Genomic DNA, 25,756 nt, shown 5'->3' on the forward strand with positions numbered 1-25,756 from the left:
GCTCCAAGTCGTTATGCTTGTTAGTATCCAAAGTTCAGGGTTAAGGATTCTGCAAATGATGCAGAATATACCAGGGGAAGATGCCCTCTGTTTGTATCAAAATTGAAAATAGTGAGTATAAAGAGCCCATTCACAATGCCACTATGAAAAATTAACCAAGGAAATGTTTCCCTACTCTCCAGAGAAGTGGGGCGGGGGGGGGGCGGCGGCGGCGGTTTGAGAAATGCTAATAATTGGAAATCAAAACAGAAAGTAATGGAAATGCACAACAGGCCAGTCAGCATTTGATAGAAAAAGACAGATTAATATTCAAACGTCACCATCCAAAGCATTAACCTCTTCTCTTTCTGTTGCTTGCTGACTTACTGTACGTTTCCAACACTGTCTGTTTTCACATGGGGCGCAGAAGACAATCCCAAACTAAATGAAAGCACTGCAATAGTACTTAATTTAAAAAAAATATGTGATTTCAAGGCATTGATCCAATTAATTATTTTGTGCATGCTGCTGTGGAACTGTAAGCACTATAATAACGTAACACTGCTGATTCAAAATAAGCATAAGGAAAATCCGGACCAAGAATTTATTCTGAAAACGTGACCCATGTTTCATTTGTTTTGACTCATTCGTTACCAGTATCAGCATGTTGAGGATCTGGTATTGTTAACCATCTGTCACTTGGAACCAGCACAAAATCAAAAGATATTGAAGATGTTTGGATAAATTTAACAAGCGTGCACTCGTGCAATGGGGCCTTGCCTGCTGCAACTGCATGCTGGGAATTTGTATGCGTGTCCTCCACTATTTTCTGTTCATTAATGGATGGAAAATCATGAGGTGTGCAGGATTGTACATGTGTACCATTTCTCAGTGTGTACTCCCAGAGGGTAATGCTTCGCATCAGGAACAGCGTTGGTATAATTTGCCTTGTTATGTTCAGAGTTTAATTCTTGCTTTTTTCAGTTTGCAAAGTATAACACTACGATTAGCTAATCGCATGTCTGTCATCCATTTAGTTTAAACTGATCACCCTCTTTGTTACAGAGAACATACTAAAAACTTGTGTTGTTAAAAATATAGATTAATTCATCAGTTTTTAATTTTCTAGCTTACTTGTTTCATGGCTCACCTAATACACTTCTACTATAACGCATTTCTGATTAAAGATTTTACCATAAGTGTTGATGAGCCCACACGCATAGCTGTTTTGTCTGTTTGTTCCATCACTACCCAGGATCTCAGCGAATCATTGATAGTGACATCTCAGATTATGATGTTGATGATGGTATTGGAGTGGTCTTGTCAGGTGGGTGGGGTGGCAGAACATATCCTAATCTATGAATGCTATCTGCATTTAGAAATTGCTTTTGGTGTGGGGCTCTAGCAGGAGGTCAAACATTTTGTGAAGCAGATAATATCCATCTGCCAGCCATCACAAATAATGCAATTAGCTGTGTAAAAGCACAACCTAGTTGGTTGAGATTTAACCAATAGATACCAGCAATGATATTTATTCTGAAAATTATACTTATTCAGAGAGAATTTATCTCACTCTGTGAAGATGAAGTGTATTTCACTTGAAAAAAAATCTTTAAAGGTGCACAAATGGTGATTGAGTGTCTGGCATTACATGTACTTTTTACTAAATGCATTTTAAGTTTGAGTATTGGATTACTGAGTGTGAAAGCAAAAAAAAAAAATTATTTTGGTCCAAGAATTTCTGATTAGCTTGGATTGATAGAGCTAATCACGTTATATTAACTTGACAGCATCTTTATAAGGCACAGACACAGGTATCCGTTCTGGGGGAAAAAATTCAGCTAAACTGTCTTAAATCTGATTGCAAACAAGGTGTTCAGCACAGTCTCTTACATAAGCCCACATGTAAACTGTACGCAAATAATCTGTTGTTTTGATTTCATGTGTAAGAAGCAACTCAGGCATTTTCACTCTTTGTGGAGATATTGCTCATCACATATGCAATTTGGCAGTAACTGTGCTAGGCTCTGCTTGAGATGTGGAAACTCGCTATCCAGCAGCATGGTTTGGAGATCGGGCTAGAACTCTAATTCTGAATTCCTGTCCAGCGAGGTTCCACATCAGGAGCAAAGCCTTGCAAAATGACCCTATGAAGTAAAAATGTCACTGAATGCACAGATATAAGCAGAAAGAAAGAAAGACTTATATTTATATAGCGCCTTTCACGACCACTGGATGTCTCAAAGCACCTTACAGCCAATGAAGTACTTTTGAAGTGTTGTCACTGTTGTAATGTGGGAAACACGGCAGCCAATTTGCGCACAGCAAGCTCCCACAAACAGCAATGTGATAATGACCAGATAATCTGTTTTTGTTATATTGATTGAGGGATAAATATTAGCCAGGCCAGGATATGGAATAACTTTTAAGTGGCAGAAGCAGCTATAAATTCAGTTAAATTGAACTTGTTTAAAAAGTTCTGAATTTTAGAAAGGTATGATTAAACCTACAGATTTTCGGGATGTTTTATCTTGAATTTGGATCAGTGAGAAAAATCTTCTAAAGTCAAAAATAAAACAATATAAGAAAACTTTTGGTCTAAATTAGTTTGATCAGAGAGACTTTTTTGGAAAAAAATTGTAGGAAATAATAAATGTGAACAACTGGTTACAACCAGCATTATCTGCTTCCTCATCCTCTTTTACCATGAAACTCATTCAATCATTTGTACATGTCACAGAAATTGGAAGGCATGCACTAATATGATGCTGCCCATCAGGATCGGGAGAAAAGAAAAGTGGCTGTTTGCCTCAAACTAAACCTACACTGCTGAAGTTGCTGAGTGATTTGGGGATTATCAATTGGGTGGAATTTATTAGGTTAAACCCTAAAATCATATGGCTTAACTACAGTTCTACAATTAAATTCTATATAAAATAATAATCATCTTTGGATTAGAGAACAAAAATGACACCACGTTAATGTGCTGTTTTTTTGCTGTCTGTTTCTTTTTTCATTAATTCCAATTTTAAGGAATTTATTTTAGTTTCACCCTTGAGACTTCTGGCGTCCCACTCCATAACCTGCTCCGTAGGTAGTCGCTGTGAGGTGTACAGGAGCAGGGACTGGTTTTCTGCCGCTCCAATGGCAAAGAACTGTGATTGACACCTCTCTGCACAACAGGGACAGTGAGCAAAGATTCACCAAGTAATACATTGTGAATAAAAGCTTGCATCCTGCAATGAGAGGGTAAGACATTTAAGTCAGGAAAATTCAAATAAGTAAAAACAAGCTTGTCCCTTTTTTTAATATATCAACCCCATTTACCTGCCTTCTCACTATATCCCTCAATCCATTCAATCGCCAGAAACCCTTTTAAATGCTTTTTGACCCATCTATAAAGTCTGACTCAGTCGCCTTTCTTGTTACTCGTTGTATAAATATATTGGTCTAGATTTTCTCATTCCCATTATTTTAATACTAATGGCAGCTTTATTTATTTTAGAATAAAGCCAATTGGAAAATTAGGCCATCCAGTATGACTTCAGTTTTTACCCCTTTTTGACTTGTGTTGCTTGTTGTACCAACCCTTCACCATGCTGAACAGTTTGCCTGGATCAACTTCATTCATTTCCTTCATCTTGAAAACCTCAAAACCTTCTCTTTACCAAACTAAAACAAGCTTGGAACTCCATGTTGCTTGCTGTTTTTTTTTCCAATCACGATAACTGAGGACTCAGTTAATTTAATAGTAAAATGTGAAATATTGGGAAATGCTTAAAAATCCAATACTCTAACCTTAAACAGTAATTTAGAAAGTGAGAAGAAATAATTTAAGAACCCTTGACTTTGGCTGCTGTGGAAGCTGCTTTAACATGCCCATGCATGTACTCCCACTGACAATGGGAGGCGGAGAGGGCTGGAAAACCTTGATTTGGCCTGGACAGAGTGAGTTTTTTGTTTTCACTTGCACTCTTTGTTTCAGTACCAAGCTGGCCCTTCCCATTGCTGTCTGGCCCAAGAGACAAAATGGCCCCTTTTATTTTCTACAAGAAGTTAACTTAATACTTGACACTCCATGTAAAACAAATAAATATGCTTAAAATAAATGGCATTGTATAACATTTTGGGACTCTGGTCAAACGACCAAAAGACTACTTTGTGACGGAGTCTGTGCCCATGGTCTAACCTTGGTCTCACACACCATACAGTGCAATAATACTATTCATGTAATATTCAAGATAGCTTGGACAAACAAACTGTCACACAGTAAGAGTAATCATGTTCTTGATGGAGGAGATAACTTGTAGACTTTTCAATAAATGCTTGGATTCCACTTATTCCTTAACTGCCTTCCTGCTTGAGCTCCACAGATGAACTGCTGTAGAGCAGCACATACCCATAGACATGAGATTTCTGAGTGATTGCAACCTGCATGGCTTTGCTTTACCTAACGTAGACATTTGCATGGCCTCCAGACTTGTCCATGTGTGAAGAGAAAGCTGGTACCCTTCCAATTATTTTTGATCATAATAGTCACACAACCAGACCAGTGCCTTAACACTTTATTTTGGTTACAGGCTGTTGTGGTGCTCATGGTTTGCATGCATTTCAAGGAGAGTCTCATACTATAAAGACATAAAAGTGATGACCAAAAAGGGAGGTTGAAAAGGCCATTGAATGGAATCACACTTTTAAGTTCTTGTTTCATAAAAGTTTTGCTTTATAGTTGCGGCATTGCTAGCGTTGACTAATGTTCTTGCTAACAAACATTAATACTCCTATTGTATTTTTATTTTTGGCATCTGAACCAACAGATTATAGGGGTAGCAGTAGAGAAAGTAGATCAAGCACACTAACCGTACCAGATCAGCAGAGAACCCCACACCATCGTTCGCGCTCTGTCTCTCCTCACCGTGGTGACGACCAGGGCAGGACCCGGTCACGTTTACCCAGTGTCCCACTACAGAGGTGTGTTTTCATTATTCTTGCTGCTTTAAAAAAAACTATAGGCAGAAAGTAGTTAATGTTTAATCTTCACTCCTGTTCTTGTCAGTTAGATGATTTGTTTTGATTGAAAACTGGCAGTTTATTGCCTGGATTTTCAGGAACATTGGGGGGAAAAGGCAAACTTTTTTTGATCTATATTGGGTTTAGATTCTCTTGATTTTGTGATTTTCTTGATCTAAATTGTTTTCCATCAAGATGAACGGTTCCGTGGACAAAATTTCCACCTGTAATATAGTTTTGACAATCCTCCACCAAATTGTAAACCTTTTTTCCATAGGAGTTTGGACGAAATCCATCAAAGTCGACGGTCTCGTTCTCCCACCCGATACCAAGATGCCTCTTGCAGTCCAGTCGAGCGTAGGCCCAGGGACAGAGACAGTCATTACACATATGAAAGAGACAGGTACAGTGTTCAGCAAAATTACTCAATTCTCCTGATGTTTTTGTTTGGTATCTTGACACAAACTTTGTGTGTAGACTTCTTTGTGTCATTTTTCTTTTTGGTGGTATTTGAAAATAATTCCACTGATCTAAACCTCCACTTCTGCAATAATATTTTGAGAGCTGACTAAGCTATAAAATACATGAATCATTTAACAGCTGAATTCTACCATGAAGTTTATTCTCTGTTTGTTCTTGGCTCCAAATACACCATCTATCATATTCTCCAATTCCCCACAACCCTGCATTCTTACCGTGTTAAAATCAAAATTCGACTCACAATGAGCAAGAATTTGCTGGGAAATAACGGTGTTGCATGCCCAGTAGTGTGTGAAAAAAAACCCTAGTAATTTGTGGGGAGGAAGTGAGTTGTAAATCGTCACAAATTGCCATATGATTTGCACCACTCCGCTATCAGCCTCACAAAAACAGGAGCTCGCTGTCAACCTCCCTGTGAATTTTAAGAAATTGCTATAAAAACGAATTGAACTTGTCACAGAAAGTTAGGGCTGGTATTTAATGACTTAAGGAACAATTGAAACTGTGGGCTCACACTCCTGCAGGTAATAAATTGTTCCTCGAGGCTTTATAAACGTAGATTTTTTTTTTCTTACTTTTCCTTTCTCTCGTGATCCAATCTTTCCCTCTTTATTTCTCTTCCTATATCGAATTTGACTATAATTCATCCTATTTCCTTCTCCGTTGATCCTGTTTCTTTCTATATCATTACATTTCATTGGTTGAGAGACAGGCTGTTGGTCCCCTCATTCATGCCCCATTGACCTTGCAGTTTGAGAGGTTATGAAGTTATAAAGTACCTGAATCATTTAACAGTTACCAACTTATACATCCACCCATTTGCGGCCCAAAACATTTTTAAGCTGAAGGGTGAGGAAAAAATTCAACCCCGCTCCACCAAATTCCGGGCCCATAAATCTACGCTACTTCATTCATTCCTGGCACCAAAAAACTACCGAACTCTTTCTCTACTTCAGTATCATCTTTCTCCTTTGATTTCCAATAGCCTCCACATCTTGTTTATCTTCTCTTTTCTCCCGGTCTTTTTCACCATGTTGTTGTCCTGCGTTAGGGGTCTTTTCCCTTCACTTGGGGTTCTCAATAACTGCAAGTGCAGAGGCTGTAACTAAGAAAAATACATATTTTCAAATAGGGGAAGTGTGTCTTATTGTTTTATTTGCTTTTTCCTCATGCCGTTTGGTTGAGTCACCTATTTTATTTTGCACTAATTTTGTGTATGTATAAAATTCTAATCAAAATACTGTATGTGGTACAATTAGGATGTTAATCAGCATGGAGATGTAATAAATAGACACGTCCCAGGTAACCCTGTGTACTGAGGGTAGGAGTAAATGACATGGTCTCATCCGTGAAGATTTTCATTTAATTTCACTGCTGATCAAGAGATCACAATAATGCTTTTTATGCCCATCTGACCTGAGGCACCAACACTTGCTGAGTTCAGTTCTACAGATGCTGAATGCCTTCCAAAATCTCGACCGAATGGCCATTCTTCACATGAGAGCCTATACATTGAGTGTTGGCAAACTATTCTCTCATGGAGGGCTGATCCTGTTCTCGGACAACGTCCACATTTGTGCACCTGCTGCAGGAATCATGGGCAATGTTCAGGAACGGGAACCCGGGCTGATTTTCCTGCCCTTTCCCCAGGTGAATGTTGCCGAGGTCAACAATAGCACCCTTGCCACCTTACTTGGCTAACAGCATCAACTAATTCAGCACAGACTGGGCCTCGAACCTGGGACTCTCCTGGACAAACCACAATACTAGCTTGGTGTGTGCCCTCTGTATCCGTGAACACATCATGGTGATTGGGAATGCTGCCTTTACTTTGCTGCTGATGACCCTGGATATATCCTAGTCAGTCGCTGAATCAATCAAAGACCATCAAAGTGTACATCTTGGAAATGATAGCCAGCACTGTTTTTCTAATGTTGAGAGGGATTGGGCTGAGGAAGAGGAGGAGAATGAGGATCAACAGCAGCAAGGGCGTGCTGTGGAGGGAGCTGCAGGTGGCCAGCAGAGAAGGAAGCAACGTCAGCTTTCAGAAGGAGCTACCCACCGAATAGGATCAATAGACAGAGGCTCAGCTTCCTTGACCTGTCGGAGGAGCAGTATTTCCCAAACTGGATTGTCACGTCAGGCGATCGCATACATCTGCAACTTCACTGGCTGTGAAAGTCACTACCACCCTTAATTATTTTGCATCCAGTTCCTTCCAGGCTGCCTCTGGAGACCCAGCAAGGGTGTTGCAGTCAGTTATTCATAAATGCATAAGGCAGGTGACGGATGTGTTGTTTGCCAAGACTGGGAAGTATATAAACTTCCTGTGTGATGGCAATAGCCAGCATGAGCGGGCGCAGCGATTCGCATCTCTGGCTGGCCTACCACTGGTGCAGGGTGTCATTGACTACACACACGTGGCAATCTGCGCAGCCCCAGATCAACCAGGAGCATTCGTCAACCACAAGGGATTTCATTCTATCCATGTGCAGCTGGTTTGCAGCCACAAGAAAAGGTTCATGCCAGTCTGCGCCCGATTCCCTGGGAGCTGCCATGATGCTTTCGTACTGTGCCAGTCCAACATTCCTGACCTGGAACAATCCTTAGAGTGGTTGGTAGGTGACATGGGTTATCCCCTTCAAACTTGGCTGCTGACACCTCGAAGCAATCCCACCAATGTACACCAGGAGCGGTACAACCCAAGCCATATATCAACAACAACTTGTACTTATATAGCACCTTTAACGCAGTGAAACATCCAAGGCGCTTCACAGGAGTAGTGTGAGATAAAAAATTTGACACTGAGCCGCATATGTAGAAATTAGCACAGGTGATCAAAAACTTGGTCAAAGAGTTAGGTTTTAAGGAGTGCCTTAAAGGAGGATAGAGAGGCGGAGAAGTTTAGGCAGGGGGTGCCAGAGCTTATGGCCTAGGCAACAGAAGGCACGGCCACCAATGATTGAGCGATTATAATTAGGGATGCTCAAGAGGGCAGAATTAGAGGAGTGCAGTCATCTCGGGGGTAGTGGGGTTGGAGGAGATTACAGAGATAGGGCGGGGCGAGGCCATGGAGGGATTTCAATATAAGGATTAGAATTTTGAAATCGAGGCGTTGCTTAACCGGAAGCCAATGTAGGTCAGCGAGTACAGGTGAGCGGGACTTGGTCCGAGTTAGGACACGGGCAGCCGGGTTTTGGATCACACCTAGTTTACGTGTGGTAGAATGTGGGAGGCCAGCCAGGAGTGCGTTGGAATAGTCAAGTCTAGAGGTAACAAAGGCATGGATGAGGGTTTCAGCAGTGTATGAGCTGAAACAAGGGTGGAGACGAACATTGTTACGGAGACGGAAATAGGCGGTCTTAATTATACTGTAGATATGTGGCCGATAGCTCATTTCAGGGTCAAATATAACACCAAGGTTGCGAACAGTCTGGTTCAGCCTGAGTCAGAAGTTGTCTCAGAACGAGCCATTGGCATGCAGAAGTTGCACATCAGGTGCCTGGATAGGTTTGGAGGCGCCCTTCAGTACTCTCCAACGTCTCCAGGATAATCTGGTCTACTGTGTTCTACACAACATCGTTCAGCAGTGAGGACGAGAGGTGGAGGATGAAAAAAACACTCATCGTCTGATGAGGATTGCAATGGCGAGGAGAAAGGTGGGACCAATGCAAGACCAGCCGATTACATTGCTGCTCGAGATGCCGGGGATGTCTTGATAGCTCGAAGGTTCAGTTAGTCACTCAAATTGGACCAATATCACAATAGCATTCCCCTTCCCCTCCCTCACACAAACAGTTCTGTAACCATTCTTTTCCTATCACTGACACATCTACATGGTACTATCCCTATGGCCTCAGCAGAGGTAGATGCAGGCTGCTCTGTTCCTTGCTCTGTCTTGAGGTGCTCATGGCCGATGACCTCTGGGTGTTGGAGCTCATGAGGGTCCTGCCAAAGACTGCTCCACCTGCATCTGAGGAGGCAGCATGTCCGGTATTGGTTGAGGGGTGCTGATGCTTTGAGAAGAGTTCGCACTTTGATCTCACTTATCAGCATCCTTCCTCCCTCCCCTGGGCTAGCAGCACATCACTGCTGCCTCTCTGTTGGAAAACAGCTTGCAAAACCTGTCTTACTGAGGTCCAAAATGGATGACCTCACACTTTTCCACATCTGCCAACATTTTGCCTACTCACCTAATCTATCAATATCCTTTTGCAACTTTCCACTCCCATCAACATTTTACTATGCCACCTAACTTAGTGTCATCAGCAAACTGAGATATATGGCTCTCTCTTGCTTCATCCAAGTCATTTATAAATTTAGTCACAACCTGCGGCTCCAGATACCTGGGGAACACCACTAGTCACATCCGGCCAATTTGAGTACCTGCCCATTATCCCTACTCTCTGTCTCCTAGCTCCAAAGCTGATATGTCCTTACTGTACAGTATAAATGCACATGAGGCCCATACTTGAGAGAAGGTCACTCTGTGACCAGTTACCTTTATTATCAAGACCTCGAGTGATGAAGGTGGTTGGAGCTTCCCCTTTTATACCTGAAAGTCCAGGTTAGGAGTGTCTCCCACAAGTTCACCCCCATGTGGTGAATGTTCTCAAGGTGTACCACTTAGGTCAGCTTATACATGGGTTACAATGATAGTTGAAAACATGACATCACCTCCCACCCCAAAGTCTTATTGGGATCACAGGTTAAGTCTCTCTGGTGGTTTACGCTCCCTTGTAGAGCGCCTGAGTTGGGGCTCCGGTTGTTGGGCGCTGGCCTGAGTGTCTGCTGTTTGCGGTACCTCAGGCCTGTCCGGACTGCCCACAGTGACTGGGCTCTCCTCCACTTGGTTCCGGTGTTCGGTCATCTGTGCTGGAGTAAACTCTACGTCGTGTTCATCCTCTGCTTCTTCTATGGGGTTGCTGAACCTTCTTTTAGTTTGATCCATGTGTTTGCGGCACATTTGTCCATTGGTAAGTTTAACTACCAAAACCCTATTCCCCTCTTTGGCAATCACAGTGCCTGCAAGCCATTTGGGCCCTGCAGCATAATTAAGGACAAAAACAGGGTCATTGACATCAATACATCGTGCTCTCGCAATCCTACCATGCTAGTCATATTGTGACTGACGTCTGATCTCAACAATTTCTTTCATAGTAGGGTGTATAAGGGATAACCTGGTTTTGAGCGTCCTTTTCATTAGCAGCTCTGCGGGTGGAACTCCTGTGAGCGAGTGTGGTCGGGATCTATTGGCCAACAGGAGGCATGATAAGCGGCTTTGTAGGGAACCCCCTTTGATTCTGAGCATCCCCTGTTTGATTATCTGCACTGCTCGTTCCGCCTGGCCGTTTGAGGCCGCCTTGAACGGTGCTGTTCTGACATGGTTGATTCCATTGTCTGCCATGAAGTCCTGAAATTCCGTGCTTATGAAGCACTGGCCATTGTTGCTGACCAAGACATCCGGTAGACCATGGGCGGCGAACATTGCCCGTAGACTTTCTACCGTGGCAGAGGATGTGCTTGAATTTAAAATGGCACACTCAATCCATTTGGAGTAGGCGTCAACTACAACCAAAAACATTTTTCCCATGAAAGAACCTGCGTAGTCCACATGGATTCGTGACCTTGGCTTGGCGGGCCAGGACCAGGGGCTAAGGGGGGGTTTCCCTGGGTGCGTTGCCCAGCTGAGCACACGTGTTGCATCTGCGAACACAAAGTTCCAGGTCTGCATCTATCCCTGGCCACCAAACGTGTGACCTAGCCAATTGTCTTCATCATGACAATGCCCGGGTGCTCATTATGAAGTTCTCTGATGAACACCTCTCTGCCCATCTGGGGCATGACTACGCGGTTTCCCCACAGTAGGCAATCGGCCTGAATCGAGAGTTCATCCTTGCGCCTATGAAACGGTTTAAACTCCTCAGGTCATGCCCTGTACGTGACTGCCCAGTCCCCATTCAGGACACGTTTCTTAACTAAAGACAGTAGCGGGTCTTTATTTGTCCAGACTTTAATCTGACGGCTGTCACAGGTGAGCTTTCGCTTTCGAAAGCTTCAACAGCCATGACCATCTCAGCATCATGCTCAGTTGCCCCCTCAGTGGTGGCTAGTGGGAGCCTGCTGAGTGCATCGGCGCAGTTTTCAGTGCCCGGTCTGTGCCGAATTGTGTAGTCATAAGCAGCTAACGTAAGTGCCCACCTCTGTATGTGAGCCGATGCATTCGCATTTATGGCCTTGTTGTCAGCCAAAAGGGATGTTAGGGGTTTGTGATCTGTCTCCAGCTCAAATTTCCTGCCAAACAGGTACTGGTGCATTTTTTTTTACTGCATATACACATGCTAGTGCTTCCTTTTCTACCATCCCGTAGCCCCTTTCTGCCTGGGACAGACTTCTAGAGGCATAAGCTACCGGCTGTAACTAATCATTGGCATTCACATGCTGCAACACACACTCGACCCCATAGGACGACGCATTGCACATTAGAACAAGTTTCTTACATGGGTCATATAGTGTTAACAGTTTGTTGGAGCATAACAAGTTGCGTGCTCTATCAAAAGCCCTTTCCTGGCTGTCCCCCCCAGACCCAATCACGACCTTTGCGTAGGAGCACGTGTAGCGGCTCTAACAGCATGCTCAATTTGGGAAGAAAGTTACCAAAATAGTTCAGGAGCCCCAGGAACGAACGCAGCTCCGTCGTGTTACAGGGTCTGGGTGCTCTCTGGATCGCTTCTGTTTTGGATGCAGTAGGGCTGATCCCGTCTGCTGCTACCCTCATCCCCAGGAATTCTACTTCTGGAGCTAAGAAGTCGTACTTCGCCTTTTTTAGTCACAGCCCTACCTGGTCCAGTCTGCGTAGCACCTCCTCCAGGTTGTAGAGGTGTTCTTCGGTATCATAACCCTTGATGAGGATGTCGTCTTGAAAAACCACCGTCCCTGGAATCAACTTGAGGAGGCTTTCCATATTTCGCTGAAAGATCGCGGCGGCCGGACGAATCCCAAACGGACATCTGTTATACTCAAACAACCCCTTGTGTGTCGTAATGGTGGTTAGCTTCTTCGACTCACTTGCCAGCTCCTGGGTCATGTAAGCTGAGGTCAGGTCCAATTTTGAAAAAGGTTTGCCACCGGATAGCGTCGCAAAAAGGTCTACCGCGCTCAGTAGCAAGTACTGGTCTTGGAGTGACACCCAATTGATGGTGGCCTTGTAATCGCCACATATCCTGACCGACCCATCCACCTTGAGCACCGGCACAATCGGGCTCGCCCAGTCACTGAATTCGACTGGCAAGATGATGCCTTCCCTCAGCAGGCGGTCCAATTCGCATTCTATCTTTCCCCGCATCACGTACGGCACCGCTCTGGTCTTGTGGTGTACTGGTCTTGTGGTGTACTGGCCTGGCGTCCGGGTTTATGTGAATCACTTCCTTGGCCCCCATGAAAGTGCCGATGCCGGGTTGAAATAATGAGTCAAATTTGTCCAGGACCTGTGAGCATGATACTCGCTCCACAGAAGAAATTACATTGACATCGCCCCATTTCCAGTTCATGACAGCAAGCCAACTCCTCCCCAGTAGTGCGGGACCATCCCCCGGGACAATCCAGAGTGGCAACCTGTTCTCCGAATCATTGAGGGTCACGACTACCGTGGCGCTGCCTAGCACCGGAATGATCTCCTTTGTATATGTCCGTAGCTGTGCGTCAATCGGCAATAATTTTGGCCTCCTGGCCTTGGACACCCACAATCTTTCAAACTGTTTGATACTTACTCATCAGGGACTGGCTGGCCCCCATGTCTAGCTCCATTAATACTGGGATGCCATTGAGGAGCACTTTCATCATTATTGGTGGCATCCTGGTATATGAACTGAAAATGTGCTCCACATGAACTCGCTGAACTTCAGCTTCCAGCGATTTCCCCCAGTATTCATTTGGCCTCGTAGGGCTTACATCGGGCCCGTCCTTCTCGTACATCAACCTGGCTGCAGGCTTCCTGCACATACGTGCCAAGTGACCGCTGATGTTGCAGTTTCTTCAGGTATATTGCTGATACCTGCAAGCTCTGGCTGGGTGTTTGCCTCCACACCTCCAGCATGAGCTAGAGGCTCCGTTGTTGGAAACAAAAGGTCCATTACCAGTCGATCATCTCTGACTGTCTCTGTGACTCCTTAAGCGCACCATTAACAGGTGTCGATGGCCGCATTGTCCATTGCGATGGCATGAATCGCCGTTCAGCTAGCCATTGTCTCTGTTGAATTCCCCCTTTGGGTTCAACTACATGCTGGAGCAAGTCCGATTGCCCTTGTCTGCCTAGAGAACTGTGTGCCGCGTTAATAATGTTGACTCCCTGGTCGTTTGCAGCATTTGAGCCAAGATTTTTGTCATACATCATTCTGGTCTCTTCCTCGCCTGAGATAAATGTCTGGGCTCTCAGAGCCGCTGCTTCCAAGGTCAAATCTTTGGTCTCAATCAGTTTCCGGAAAACCCCAGCGTGCCCGATGCCCTCAATAAAAAAAGTCTCGCAGCATCTGCGCTCTGCATGCATCTGGGAACTTACATAGGCTCGCCAGTCGCTGGAGATCTGCCACGAAGTCTGGAACGCTTTGCCCTTCTCGCCGCCGGTGCGTGTAAAACCGGTGTCTCGCCATGTGCATGCTGCTCGCCGGTTTAAGGTGTTCCCCGATCAACTTACTGAGTTCTTCGATCGTCTTATCCGCCAGCTTCTCTGGCATCATCAGGGAGTACGTTCTGGATCCACAAACCGTCAGGAGATGAGCCCTGCGTTTGTCAGCCGAATCCTCACCCAACCATTCCTTGGTGACAAAACTTTGCTGTAGTCACTCAATAAAGTTGTCCCAATCATCACCAACACAGTACCTCTCTTCTGTGCTGCTAGTGGCCATGCTCGTATGGTTTAAATCCCAGTTTCTCATCGCCAATGATATGTCCTTACTGTACAGTATAAATGCACACGAGGCCCATACTTGAGAGGTGGTCAGCCTGTGACCTGTTACCTTTATTATCAAGACCTCGAGTGGTGAAGATGTGTGGAGCTTCCCCTTTTATACCTGAAAGTCCAGGTTAGGAGTGTCTCCCACAAGTTCACCCCTTGTGGTCAATATTCTCAAGGTGTACAACTTAGGTCAGTTTATACATGGGTTACCGTGATAGTTGAATACATGACAAAAGCCAATTCTGTATCCAAGCCAATAGGTTGCCTCCAATTCCGTGCACTCTCAGGAATATAGGAACAAGAGCACGGCATTCAGCCTCTCGAGCCTGTTCCGCCATTCAATGAGATCATGGCTGATCTGTGATCTAACTCCATATACCCACCTTTGACGACGACTCTCCACAGCTGTCCCTGCCACCATTCTCTGCTCGTGCTCACTTGTGTCGTGCGATTCACCAGCTGACATCCCACCGAACTGTCTTAGAGGATCCACTGATGTGCTCATATCTGAGCTGGTGGCTGCAATGCACGTGTCCTGTGATGGTGCAGCCTCAGCAGGAAGGAGCACTTCTGACAAATCCTCGTCACCTCTGAGTATGGGCGCGTTACCTTTGCATGACGGCCCTGGAGTAGAGAGGAGATGTATACGATTTAGATCTGGAGCTTTACAAAAATATTTGATGCAGTGCTGAAATCAACTCAAGATGACTTTGTGCAGGAGTTGTGGGTCTGAGAGATTAATGCTGTCACCCTGCTGCAATGCACTACCAATTACGACATCTTCACTACGTATAGGGAGGCAGACTCGCCACTAATCTCCACAACCAGTTAATCTCTGCCAGTTAAAGCTCCACAATCTGGGGAGGGGGTGGGGGGGTATCCCCCTCCAGTCCTCGCCCTCTCCCTGACATTTTGTGCTCTCCATCAAGGGTGGCACGACAGACCTATGATTGGCTCTGAGGCATGAGGAATGACCAGTGGAATGTAATTGACTGTACCATGAAAATATTTAACTGATTGAAAAAAACTTTATGAAAAATTCCAATTAAGTTGAAAGAAAAATGAATTCCTTATTCATGACATGCACATTTCCAGAAAAATACACGTTTTCTCCAGAAAGGAACCTCTTTGTGGCTGCATCATTTGAGCATTCCATTTAGTTGTGCCTCACTGCCAAATACTGTTGTGGGAACATCGTAGAATTAACTTTTAGTTTCTTTTAGCTTGTGATGTTGTTAAAAAGTTGTTTACGAGATGTGCAAACTATCAGTTAGGTAGTATGGGGATAGAAGGTGATGTTACCCTTTTATGCAATGCAGCAAGAGTAAATATCATGCAGAGTTCAGGGAGCAGTGCTACTGAACTGTCACATAATCTTAAATGTTGTAAAGAAAGATCTTCTCCACTTAATGGTTCTACCAGTTTCTGTGGTGCATGCTTTAAAACAGCTTGTCAGAGGAAATAACCAGTGACCTCTACCACCTAGAAGGACTAGGGCAGCAGGTGCATGGGAACACCCCTCCAAGTTACACACCATCCTGACTTGGACATATATTGCCATTCTTTCATCGTCTCTGGATCAAAATCTTGAAACTCTGCACCTAACAGAATTGTGGGAGTACCTTCACCACATAGACTACAGCAATTCAAGAAGAAGGCTCACCACAATCTGGTCAAGGGCAACTAAGGATGGGTAATAAATGCTAGCCTTTTCTCAATAATTTTTAAGAACAAACATTTTAGGGTAGATTTTCTGAGCCGTAGCCCAGGGAATATTCATGATTAAGAGCAAATTGAGAAAAATACAGTTCCATTTTAAGATAACAAAAAAATGTGTGTTCTAAAAATCACGCAAGGCCTGAAATGATGTCATGGCAATATTAATGTAGAAACGCTCAACGGGTTTGCTTGAAATTCCTTTCTGCTGGTTAAGCCTTCCCCTAGTAATAATGGAGGTGAACATGTTGAGTGTTTGTGTTTTAAAATTTCACACCATAATTTCAGGCTCATAAGAATTTAGTTGCATTTCATCTTGGTAAAGGTTTGCATGCCTGTGAAAATCAACAGAGTAGTCTTTGACAAATTTTAATTTTATCCAGACTCCTCGCTCTAATGTAAGGCATTGCAGCTGGTTAAGAACTAGTTCCATTATCAATTCCTGGTGATATGGCATTCTGGAATGGATACTGTTGGAACTTGGTTTCTAAGTTTTGTTTATTTTTGATACCCATAACTGAAATGAATATTGCTTGTTCTGGCCTTAAACTGCAGTATTATTGTCCTACTGATATTGTAGGTATTACCTTGCATACTCTTTAGAATCTCAAATTCATTATTTAAAATTTGACTGGCGATACCTCGAGATATCACTCTTTAATCTGTTAAATTCCAGACGGTATGAAGCAATAGTCAGTGATCCACTCTCCAGACGGGGAGCTCCACTCAAAGGAAATGGGGGGGGGGGCGGGGGGGTGCTGATTCTGATGGAATCAATTAACATTACAGTGAAGAATGATGAAAAATTCATGTGGTGAAGCTGACCTGGAGATCTCCGCCGCCGCTGCTACCCTGCTTGCTGCACGTAAATAACAGCGGAGGAGCAGGGCAATTTGATAACGCAGCTAAGAAAACGTATGGGATAATTGGCTTTGTAAATAGGGGCATTGAATGCAAAAACAAGGAAGTCATGCTCTAGCTTTGCACATGTCTGGTTAGGCCTCAGCTGGCGGATTGCTTAAAATTCTGGGCACTGCACTTCAGGAAGGATTTCAAGGTTCGGGAGAAGGTGGAGGGAAGTTTTACCTGGATGCAACCTGGTTATGTGGTGAGATTGGAGAAGCTGTGATTGTTCTCCTTAGAGCAGAGAAGGTTAAGGAGAAACCTAATACAGGTATTCAAAATTTATGAGGAGTTTTGATAGAGCAAGTAGGGAGAAAATGCTTCCTGTGGCAAATTGGTCAGTAACCAGAGGTCATGGATTTAAAATAATTAGAAAAGACCTAGTGGGGAAATAAGGAGACATTTCTTCACACAGGGCTGTCATGTTCTGGAACGCACTACCTGAAAGGTTGGTGGAATCAGCTTCAGTAGGACCTTTCAAAAAACAATTGGACATATACTGGCAGAGTTCCAATTTGCAGTGTTTTCGGGAAAAAGCTGGGGTGTGGAACTAAATTGGCCAGCTCGTTCAAAGAGACGGCATGGGGTGACATGCTGAATGGCTTCCTTCTGTGCTGAAGATTCTATGATTTTAGGATTCTATAACAGTTTGGAATATAGAAACACTTTCCCAAATTAGGTGAGTGCAAAGAAGTAAAATTCCCTTTTCTTTTAAAGAGCTGCTGCAGAACTAGATATCTCGCTCTTCAGTCTGCCAACCCCGTGGTTGGCAAATTACATGGTGGGACCATGTTGTAAATATGTAAATGCTGCTCTCGGAAGATTCATCCAGGTCAACCATGTACTACTTGGGCAGTGCAAAGCTTGCATCACCGCATTGCATTTGCACCCACAATCATTAAAGAAAATCTTGTCAGACCAGTCCCTGTCAGGCTGTTAAAAGACGATTTAAGAACGCACAGTGAAATTGCTCCCTTCACTCTTCGTAAAGTTCACGAGTGAAAGTGAGGTGCAGCTGCTAACTCACGCCATCTTGTTTACTAAAATAGCGAAGGTAGGAATTTCAACCTCACAGTGCTGGAGCGGGTGAGGAAAGGACTTGCTGTCATTCTTAAATATGTCTGTCGTAAAGTGAATGACAAAGACTTTGTTTAAAGTTAATGCTACTGTGCAATACATCAGAACAGAATCTCAATGCAGAATCATCTGAATTGTAGGGTTTCCTAAAAGTCTACTTGCATCTGCAAGATTTTTCTACACCTTTTGATGTAGATTTATTCCACGTTTATTGTGTGGAATTTATTAAACTGCCTATTTCCACCTCCGTAACATTGCCCGCCTCCACCCCTGCCTCAGCTCATCTGCTGCTCAAACCCTCATCTTTGTTACCTCTAGACTCCTGGCTGGCCTCCCACATTCTACCCTACATAAGCTTGATGTCATCCAAAACTCAGCAGTCAGTGTCCTAACTCGCACCAAGTCCCGATCGCCCATCATCCCTGTGCTCGCTGACCTATATTGGTTCCCGGTTAAGCAACACTTCGATTTCAAAATTCTCATCCTTGTTTACAAATTCCTCCATGGCCTTGCCCCTCCCTATCTCTGTAATCCATTTCAGCCTCACAAGCCCATGAGATGTCCGCGCTCTTCAAATTCTGCCCTCTGGAGCATCCCTGATTATAACTGCTCAACTATCGGTGGGCATGCCTTCAGCTGGCTGAGCCCTAAGCTCTGGAACTCCCTCCCTAAACCGCTCTACCTCTCTTTCCTCCTTTAAGACGCTCCTTAAAACCTACCTCTTTGACCAAACTTTTGGTCATCTGCTGTAATTCCTTCTTATGTGGTTCGGTGTCACATTTATTTGTTTTGTCTTTTATGAAGCGCCTTGGGACATTTTACTACATTAACGGCGCTATATAAATAAAAGTTGTTATAAAGAATTGTGTATGAGGATAATTCCTTTTACTCAGCGAGTTATTATAATCTGGATTGCAATGCCTGAAAAGATGTTGGAAGCAGATTCAATAATAACTTTCAAAATGAATTGGATATATACTTTAAAAGAAAACAAATTGCAAGCGCTATGGAGAAAGAACTTGATGTCATCCAAAACTCAGCAATCAATGTCCTAACTCGCACCAAGTCCTGATCACCCATCATCCCTGTGCTCGCTGACCTATATTGGTTCCCGGTTAAGCAACACCTCGATTTAAAAATTCTCATCCTTGTTTACAAATCCCTCCATGGCCTCGCCCCTCCCTATCTCTGTAATCTATTTCAGCCTCACAAGCCCATGAGATGTCCACGCTCTTCAAATTCTGCTCTCTGAAGCATCCCTGATTATAAGTGGGACTAATTGGACAGCTCTTTCAAAGAGCCGGCACAGGTACGAACGGCCGAATGGCATCCATCCCACTGTGCTATATTTGTATTTGTTTTGGTTGACGTTACAATGCAACCATATTGGATGCCTATAAACAACAGTAGCGTCCTATCTCTTGAGCCAATTCTACTTACTAAAAGCATTGTGGTCTTCCATTTAGATTATTTGGGTATGGCGTAGATACATTATTACAATGGTTAGCTTATTATATGCCTGAGCTTTTCCTGCAGTAGTCATCTTAATTTAAAATTAATAACAAAATCATCCAGTCCACATATACCCTCCATAAAGTCCAGTCGACATTGCACCTCTATTTATATCTTTGTTCTTAACAAGTATGGAGGAGGCAGAAGAGAGTGATTTGTGGAGCACTGAAATTTGTACTGGGAAAGGTACAGCTTCAGCCTGCTGGTTGGGTTTGATGGCCACTGAGGTGCTCTTATGCTCATATCGCAAAATTTTAAGTTCTGCATAATGAGTCCTTCTCTGGTGTTAGTAGGTTAGTCAGTCAGGCAAAGTGACGGAAAACTCGAGATGTAATCCAAAGAGGTGTCGGTGCGATTTATACACTGGATTTGGTAGATTTCCTGGAAACAACCTTTTTTCTACCAGGTTTATTTCAAACAAAAATAGAAAGAGCTTTGTTGAAGGTTGACCTACAATTTATAGTTCAGCTTTATAACTGATAATTTAAAGTAGCGCGATAGAATAAACAATGTCTCTTCAAGTCACACATTTAATATCCTTTTGTATGTACTTTCGTCAGGACTGTAGAAAAATTAAGAGCCAAATTTTATTAGTGATACCCTGCAGGTAAATTGCAATTATGTTACAGTCCACAGTCCCAACGTAACACAATTGCAGGCAAACCATTTACTGTAGTTGATCTCGTCTCATGGGGATGGGATGTTTATACTGTGCTGCTGTTGAGGGGACAGGATGGTATAAGTGCAGACCTGCAGGTGAATTTACATGAGTGCATAAACACCTACCTCTTTCACACATACACTGCTGTACTGTGCCAGTGATTCTTGTGAAAAACTTTTGTGAGGAAATAAATCGACTTGCACAAATCTGAACCTAATGGACACAGTTTCCAAGGTGATGCATGAGGAGAGGGGGGAACATCCTTTTCTTTTGCCCTTGCTATCTGACCTGGGATGAAAGGTTTACATTTCCCGATAATGTCAGGTTGTTTTCTTCTGCTGCATGGATGACTCCAGAAAAGCAGTTAAATTAAATTGAACATTAATTCACGGGGCTGCTCTGCACTTGGTGCCATGGTGCATTTAAATGCATTTTTTCTGCAGTATGATCACAATAAATAAAATGTTGGCCTGTTTGTTTGCAGATTTTAAGTGCTTGTATCATTGAACCGTACAATGACAAGGTTTTGATTTGTTCACTGTCAGTGACATCTTCATCAGATCTCACTTTCTTTTTCATTGCTCCATCTTTTCTCCTCATTGTGCTGCTCCCCATTCACCATGTGTGTGCAGCGAGTTCCTTATGCTGCCCAGAGCAAAACGAGGAAGGAGTGCAGAGTGCCTGCATACTGCCAGGTAAATATAGCAGCCCAACAGCATTCAAGACACCTTTCTCATTCTGTAAATGAAGGTAATCTGTGAATGACTTTATTTACATTGGTTTAGTGTTGTTGTCGTGATAATGGTTTTCAGTTGCAAAAATGTATGAGTTCATTGATAGACATCTTGTTGTGCTTCACAGCTACACTTTGTGTTACTGCTATCTTGTCTTTCATCCTCGTGGTGAATAATATTGAGCGGCAATCATTTTCATGTATTTGGTGTGCTCTGCAGATTTTTGACAATGCTACTCAGATATAAATTACATTTAGTTATAAAAATAAACCACCTGAGCCAGTGGATCCACCGTATCAGCTGTTAGTTTAATAGATCATGCACCTGATCATACGCCCTGTGATTACATTCCCTAATATCACTTCATGCTAGAAGCACATCCTTGTTAGATGTTAGATCTATACAAATAATCCTTTATAAAATACACTGTGACATACTATGTCCTCTGCTATTTAATCCATGTTGGTAATACCTTCATTAACACAAAATCTAAACAAATAGCTGGGCCTTGCTGAAAACTGCATTTATGTACAGCTTCCAAAAATGGCTGCTGGTCTCGATGTTTTTTTATTGAGAAAGTAATCACTTTTCTCTGAACTGTTTTCCCTTGAAAGCATCCACAAGCAGTTGATTGGTTCCCATTGAACCAAATAGCTGCTTCTAAAATGCAGGAAGGAATGAGGTTTTCAGCCTCATGGGGCGCGGGCAGGGAAGTGAGTTGAGGCCAAGATCAGATCAGCCATGATCTTATTTTGAATGGCGGAGCAGTCACAGGCTCGAGGGGCCAAATTACCTACTCCTGCTCCTATTTCTTATGTTCAGCCCGTGCCATAGACCACACCCGCATCAACTATGAAGAGCTCTAGGCAGAGGCATTTGGCATTAGTTCTCCCTTTTGGGTCTGGTCAGGCTGAGCTGAGTTCTTAGTCCACCTGTACAAACTAGCAATGCATGTTCAACATTGCTGGCCTGTGCAGGACCATCAAAGAAGATCCTGGTCTGATCCACAAAGCAACAAATGTGACTTTGCAAGGACGGTGTGCTATGTTGCATTCAGGGTTTTTTCATTACTTGTCCTGGAAGGATTTTTTTTGTAATAATGTTTTGATACTAAGTCAGGATACTGATTTTTTTTTAAATTCTTAATGCGTAGCTCTTTTTGACAAAGAAACATTATTAGAGCTCTTGAAGCAGTAGGAGACTAACGCATTAAAAGTCTATGGGGGTTCACTTGGTCTCCCATGAAACCCCAATGGGAATCCAAGGGAACCCCCAAAAAACACGTGAGTTACAGCGTAAACCAGTTCTCTCCATGGTATCCACTGATTTATTTTGTGGATTGTGCCAGTTATGGCAGGGGAACTGGAGATCCCTTGCAGAATTTCAGGCTCTAGGTGTCATAATGAGATCTTCTGAATGGTGGCCATTGAAGCTGCTTTCCTTATCATTTGAGACATTATCACATTTCAACACTTCCAGTGAGCATTCAGACGATATGCTCAGAGAGGCTGCATTCATGTGAGCTCAACATGGGGTTGTCTGGCAGGAACCTACTCCTGGAGGGGGGGGGAGGGCGGTGGTAGTACCGATTTTGTTTTACAGAAACTACTGGACAGAAAAGTTATATTTAGACTGCTAATCGAGACAGTGTGCTTGTTATTTTCTGTTTGGAGGATTATTGCAAAATAAGTTGAAATTCGCAGATTATATGAAAAATAAATCAGCTTGGCCATGTTTCACTAGAGTGTTAGTCCACCTTTTAAAAGATTGGAAAAACACATGTAGAGGAACAGCAACATGCATTTATAGAACACCTTTAATATAGGAACACATCCCAAGGGTCACAGGGTTGTAAGGAATGAAATGGACGGTAAGTCAAAGAACGAGGTATTGGGAGAGTATACCAAAGGCTAGATTAAAAAAGTGGGTTTGCAGGTGGGTCTTAAATGAGAAGAGGGAGATGAAGGGGCTGACTGCATGTTTGCAAATAATGTTGCTAAGGGACAGGAGATAGATGAGGAAAATGAACCAAAGGTGGATCCTTGGGGCCTCTGAAGATGATGGTGCAGGGGCTGGAAGAAAAGCTATTTGTGGAATTGCTTTGGCTGTGGTTGGTTGGTAAGAGTGGAACCAAAAAAGGGCAGTCCCGGTGAGCTGGACAGCAGAGGAGAAGCCTTGGAGGAGGATGTTGTGGTTGGCTACAGAGAACTGACTGAGGACAGTAAACAATGTCAACAACAACATGTATTTTATATAGTGCCTTTAACATAGTAAAACATCCCAAGGCACTTCACAGGAGTGTTATCAAATAAAAGTTGAGCAACATAAGAAGATATTAAGTCAGATGAGGTAGGTCTTAACACGTGTCTTAATGGAGGGAAGAGAAGTGGAGAGGTTTAGGGAGGGTATTCTAGAGCTTAGGGCCTTGATAGCAGAAGGCACGGATGCAAATGGTGGAATAATTAAAATCGGTGATGCCCAAAAGACAGAATTGGAGGAGCGCAGATATCTCAGAGGGTTTTAGGGCTTCAAGCTTTACAGAGATAGCGAGGGACAAGGCCATCATGCGATTTGAAAGCAAGGATGAGAATTTTAAAATTGAGGCATTGCTTAACTGGAAGCCAGTGTAGGTCAACGAGTACAGGGGTGATGGGTGAAAGGGACTTGGTGCGCATTAGGACATGGGCAACAGAGTTTTGGATCACCTCAGGTTTACAGAGGATAGAAGGTAGGAGGCTGGCCAGGAGTGCGTTAGAATAATCAGCTAGCATCGGGGCCAGGAAGGGAAGTTGGGTGGTCAACAGTTTCCTGGGAATGGAGTCAAGGGAGCAGGAGGGACTTGAGATGAGATGAGCTGGGAGTGAGCATAGAGAAAAACAAAAGAGACAGAGGAGTGAGATTACAATATACAGTTCACACAAGGAATTTCGGTGTTACTAACCATAGTATTTTATGACTAGGTATTGGACAGTAAAGGCAAGCTCCCGATGGTGACAGCTTGTGAGGTCCACTTATAGGGGTGCAACTGATGATCCCAGTAAAAGTCTCAGGCAGACCCAAAATTTATACCAGTGGATGGAAAATCACAGGGCCCTTTAAGGCTTTGCAAAATGTATGCTATGAAACATGCTGGTAGTTCTTCACATCTCTCCACTCTCTAGTTCCCGTGCCTTCTTCCAGCCTATCTCTCCTAAATAAATCTTTGAGAGCTTTCTCAATTACAATGGGTTCCTCAGTGTCTGGGGAACCTCCACTGGTGTGCATGTTTCTGTCATGTGTGAGTTTTAACTATAAACATAAGAGTGGTGAGGATTGATACACGTAGATTTGGCTCATGGAAATTGCTTCCTACAGTTTATTCTCTCTCTCCTCATGCCATTATAATGTAATTTGCAGATCCCTACCATTTCAAATTCTGAAGCATTCCATTTCTACATCCATGCTAACATTTCTCTGTCTTGGTGCTGTGTTTTTAGACATTTCTAACAACTACTACTCTCCTTTTATGTTCACACATGTCCTGTGTCTTACCTGTGCTCTTAAGTTTAGCAACTTCTTGCAGATCTCAACCAGCTCCTTCTAGTATGTGAGGCAACGCTACTCTTTGAGTAACGCAGTTCCGTGCTTAGCAACTCCTTTACATATATGCAAGCAAGTTCTCCTTCATAAAATGTGCTTGGATTCTCCGTAACTCAGATTACCAGCGAGTGGAGGGTCTTGCTGGAAATTGGTGTTGGTATTTTCTCTTTGTTACTCAGCCATCAAAGTTACGCCCTCCACAATTAGACAAATTAACTTTTTGAAATTTACGCCAATTAAGTAGATTGTATGTTGCTTGAGAAGTGTTAAAAGTATCATTACTGCAGATCCGTTTTTATTGGCTGCTAATTTTATCGTTAACAAAACTGCAGTCCCATTAAGAGCAAGTTTCAACCCATGTGCTCATGTGACTTCACTAGCTGTGAAACTATTATAGTGAAATAGGCGCTTCGACAATTTTCTGAGAAAAGGGCAATGTCAGACAAATGGTTTTTTCGGCCTCGTGCTTTTATCATCCTGCAATTTGCATGTATTTTGCAGCATGATTTCCGTCAACATATACAATTAGAACTTTATGTCCATTATTAATTCACTTTGACAACTGGTACAAAGAGAAATATTTCTACCAGTTGTTAAATCCTACTTTTCTATAAAGAACCACACTGACTGGGAAAGAGACAGAAACCAAGGCAGTTATTCAGTAAAGCAAATGTGTTTTCTCCTTGGGAGGGAGCTGTTGCTCTCACAGTTCAGAAGTAAGCTGTAGCAGCCAGACAATACTGCTTTGCCACATTTAAGTTCTTGATTTATCTGTCTTCCTTATGTGAAAGGTCTTATCTGTCATGAGCCAGCTGTTAATTTTACCTTATTTACATCTTCATACTTCTCCAAGTCCTCCAACCCAGGCTGTATGTATTAATGGGTAAAATAGAGCTTAGACAGAGAGACTGGGCCCAGGTTTTATCGGCGCACTTGCCTGAGGTGCGCCGACTTTCTGCTCCGAAAGTGGCAGCGAAAATGTAGCTCCGTATTCTCCCCGCTCCGTGGACCGTCCTGGGGCTTGGCGTGGCATGGCAATTACAGTGGGGAGGTGGGAGGGGGGTGTGGAGCTAGGGCCCTGCGCGCAAAAGAGTGCCGGCAGCTCAACGCATGCGCACTGGAGGTTTCGCGCATGCGCAGTAGCTCCCCTAC

General features: G+C 43.4%; 1 protein-coding gene and 1 long non-coding RNA gene across 27 annotated transcripts in view; one reads left to right on the forward strand and one right to left on the reverse strand.

Moving 5' to 3' along the window:
- rims1a (regulating synaptic membrane exocytosis 1a) overlaps nt 1–25,756 on the forward strand; it is a 908,397-nt gene that overhangs the window by 590,135 nt on the left and 292,506 nt on the right. For 20 of the 26 annotated variants that reach the window (XM_070884742.1, XM_070884748.1, XM_070884749.1 and 17 more), the window contains 3 exons: nt 4,797–4,950; nt 5,267–5,392; nt 20,924–20,986. In XM_070884742.1, coding sequence (XP_070740843.1) covers nt 4,797–4,950; nt 5,267–5,392; nt 20,924–20,986 — 343 coding nt within the window. Of the gene's footprint in view, nt 1–4,796; nt 4,951–5,266; nt 5,393–20,923; nt 20,987–25,756 lie in introns of those variants that run through there. The other 6 variants (XM_070884743.1, XM_070884755.1, XM_070884775.1 and 3 more) reach the window with 3 other exon arrangements.
- On the reverse strand, nt 4,563–25,684 carry LOC139267044 (uncharacterized). The gene is made up of 3 exons (XR_011593817.1): nt 25,430–25,684; nt 14,806–15,046; nt 4,563–6,574 (listed from the first exon to the last, which is right to left on the reverse strand). It is a non-coding gene; the product is annotated as an uncharacterized lncRNA (long non-coding RNA).

This window comes from Pristiophorus japonicus, chromosome 7, assembly GCF_044704955.1.
Source record: "Pristiophorus japonicus isolate sPriJap1 chromosome 7, sPriJap1.hap1, whole genome shotgun sequence".
Lineage (NCBI taxonomy): Eukaryota > Metazoa > Chordata > Chondrichthyes > Pristiophoridae > Pristiophorus > Pristiophorus japonicus.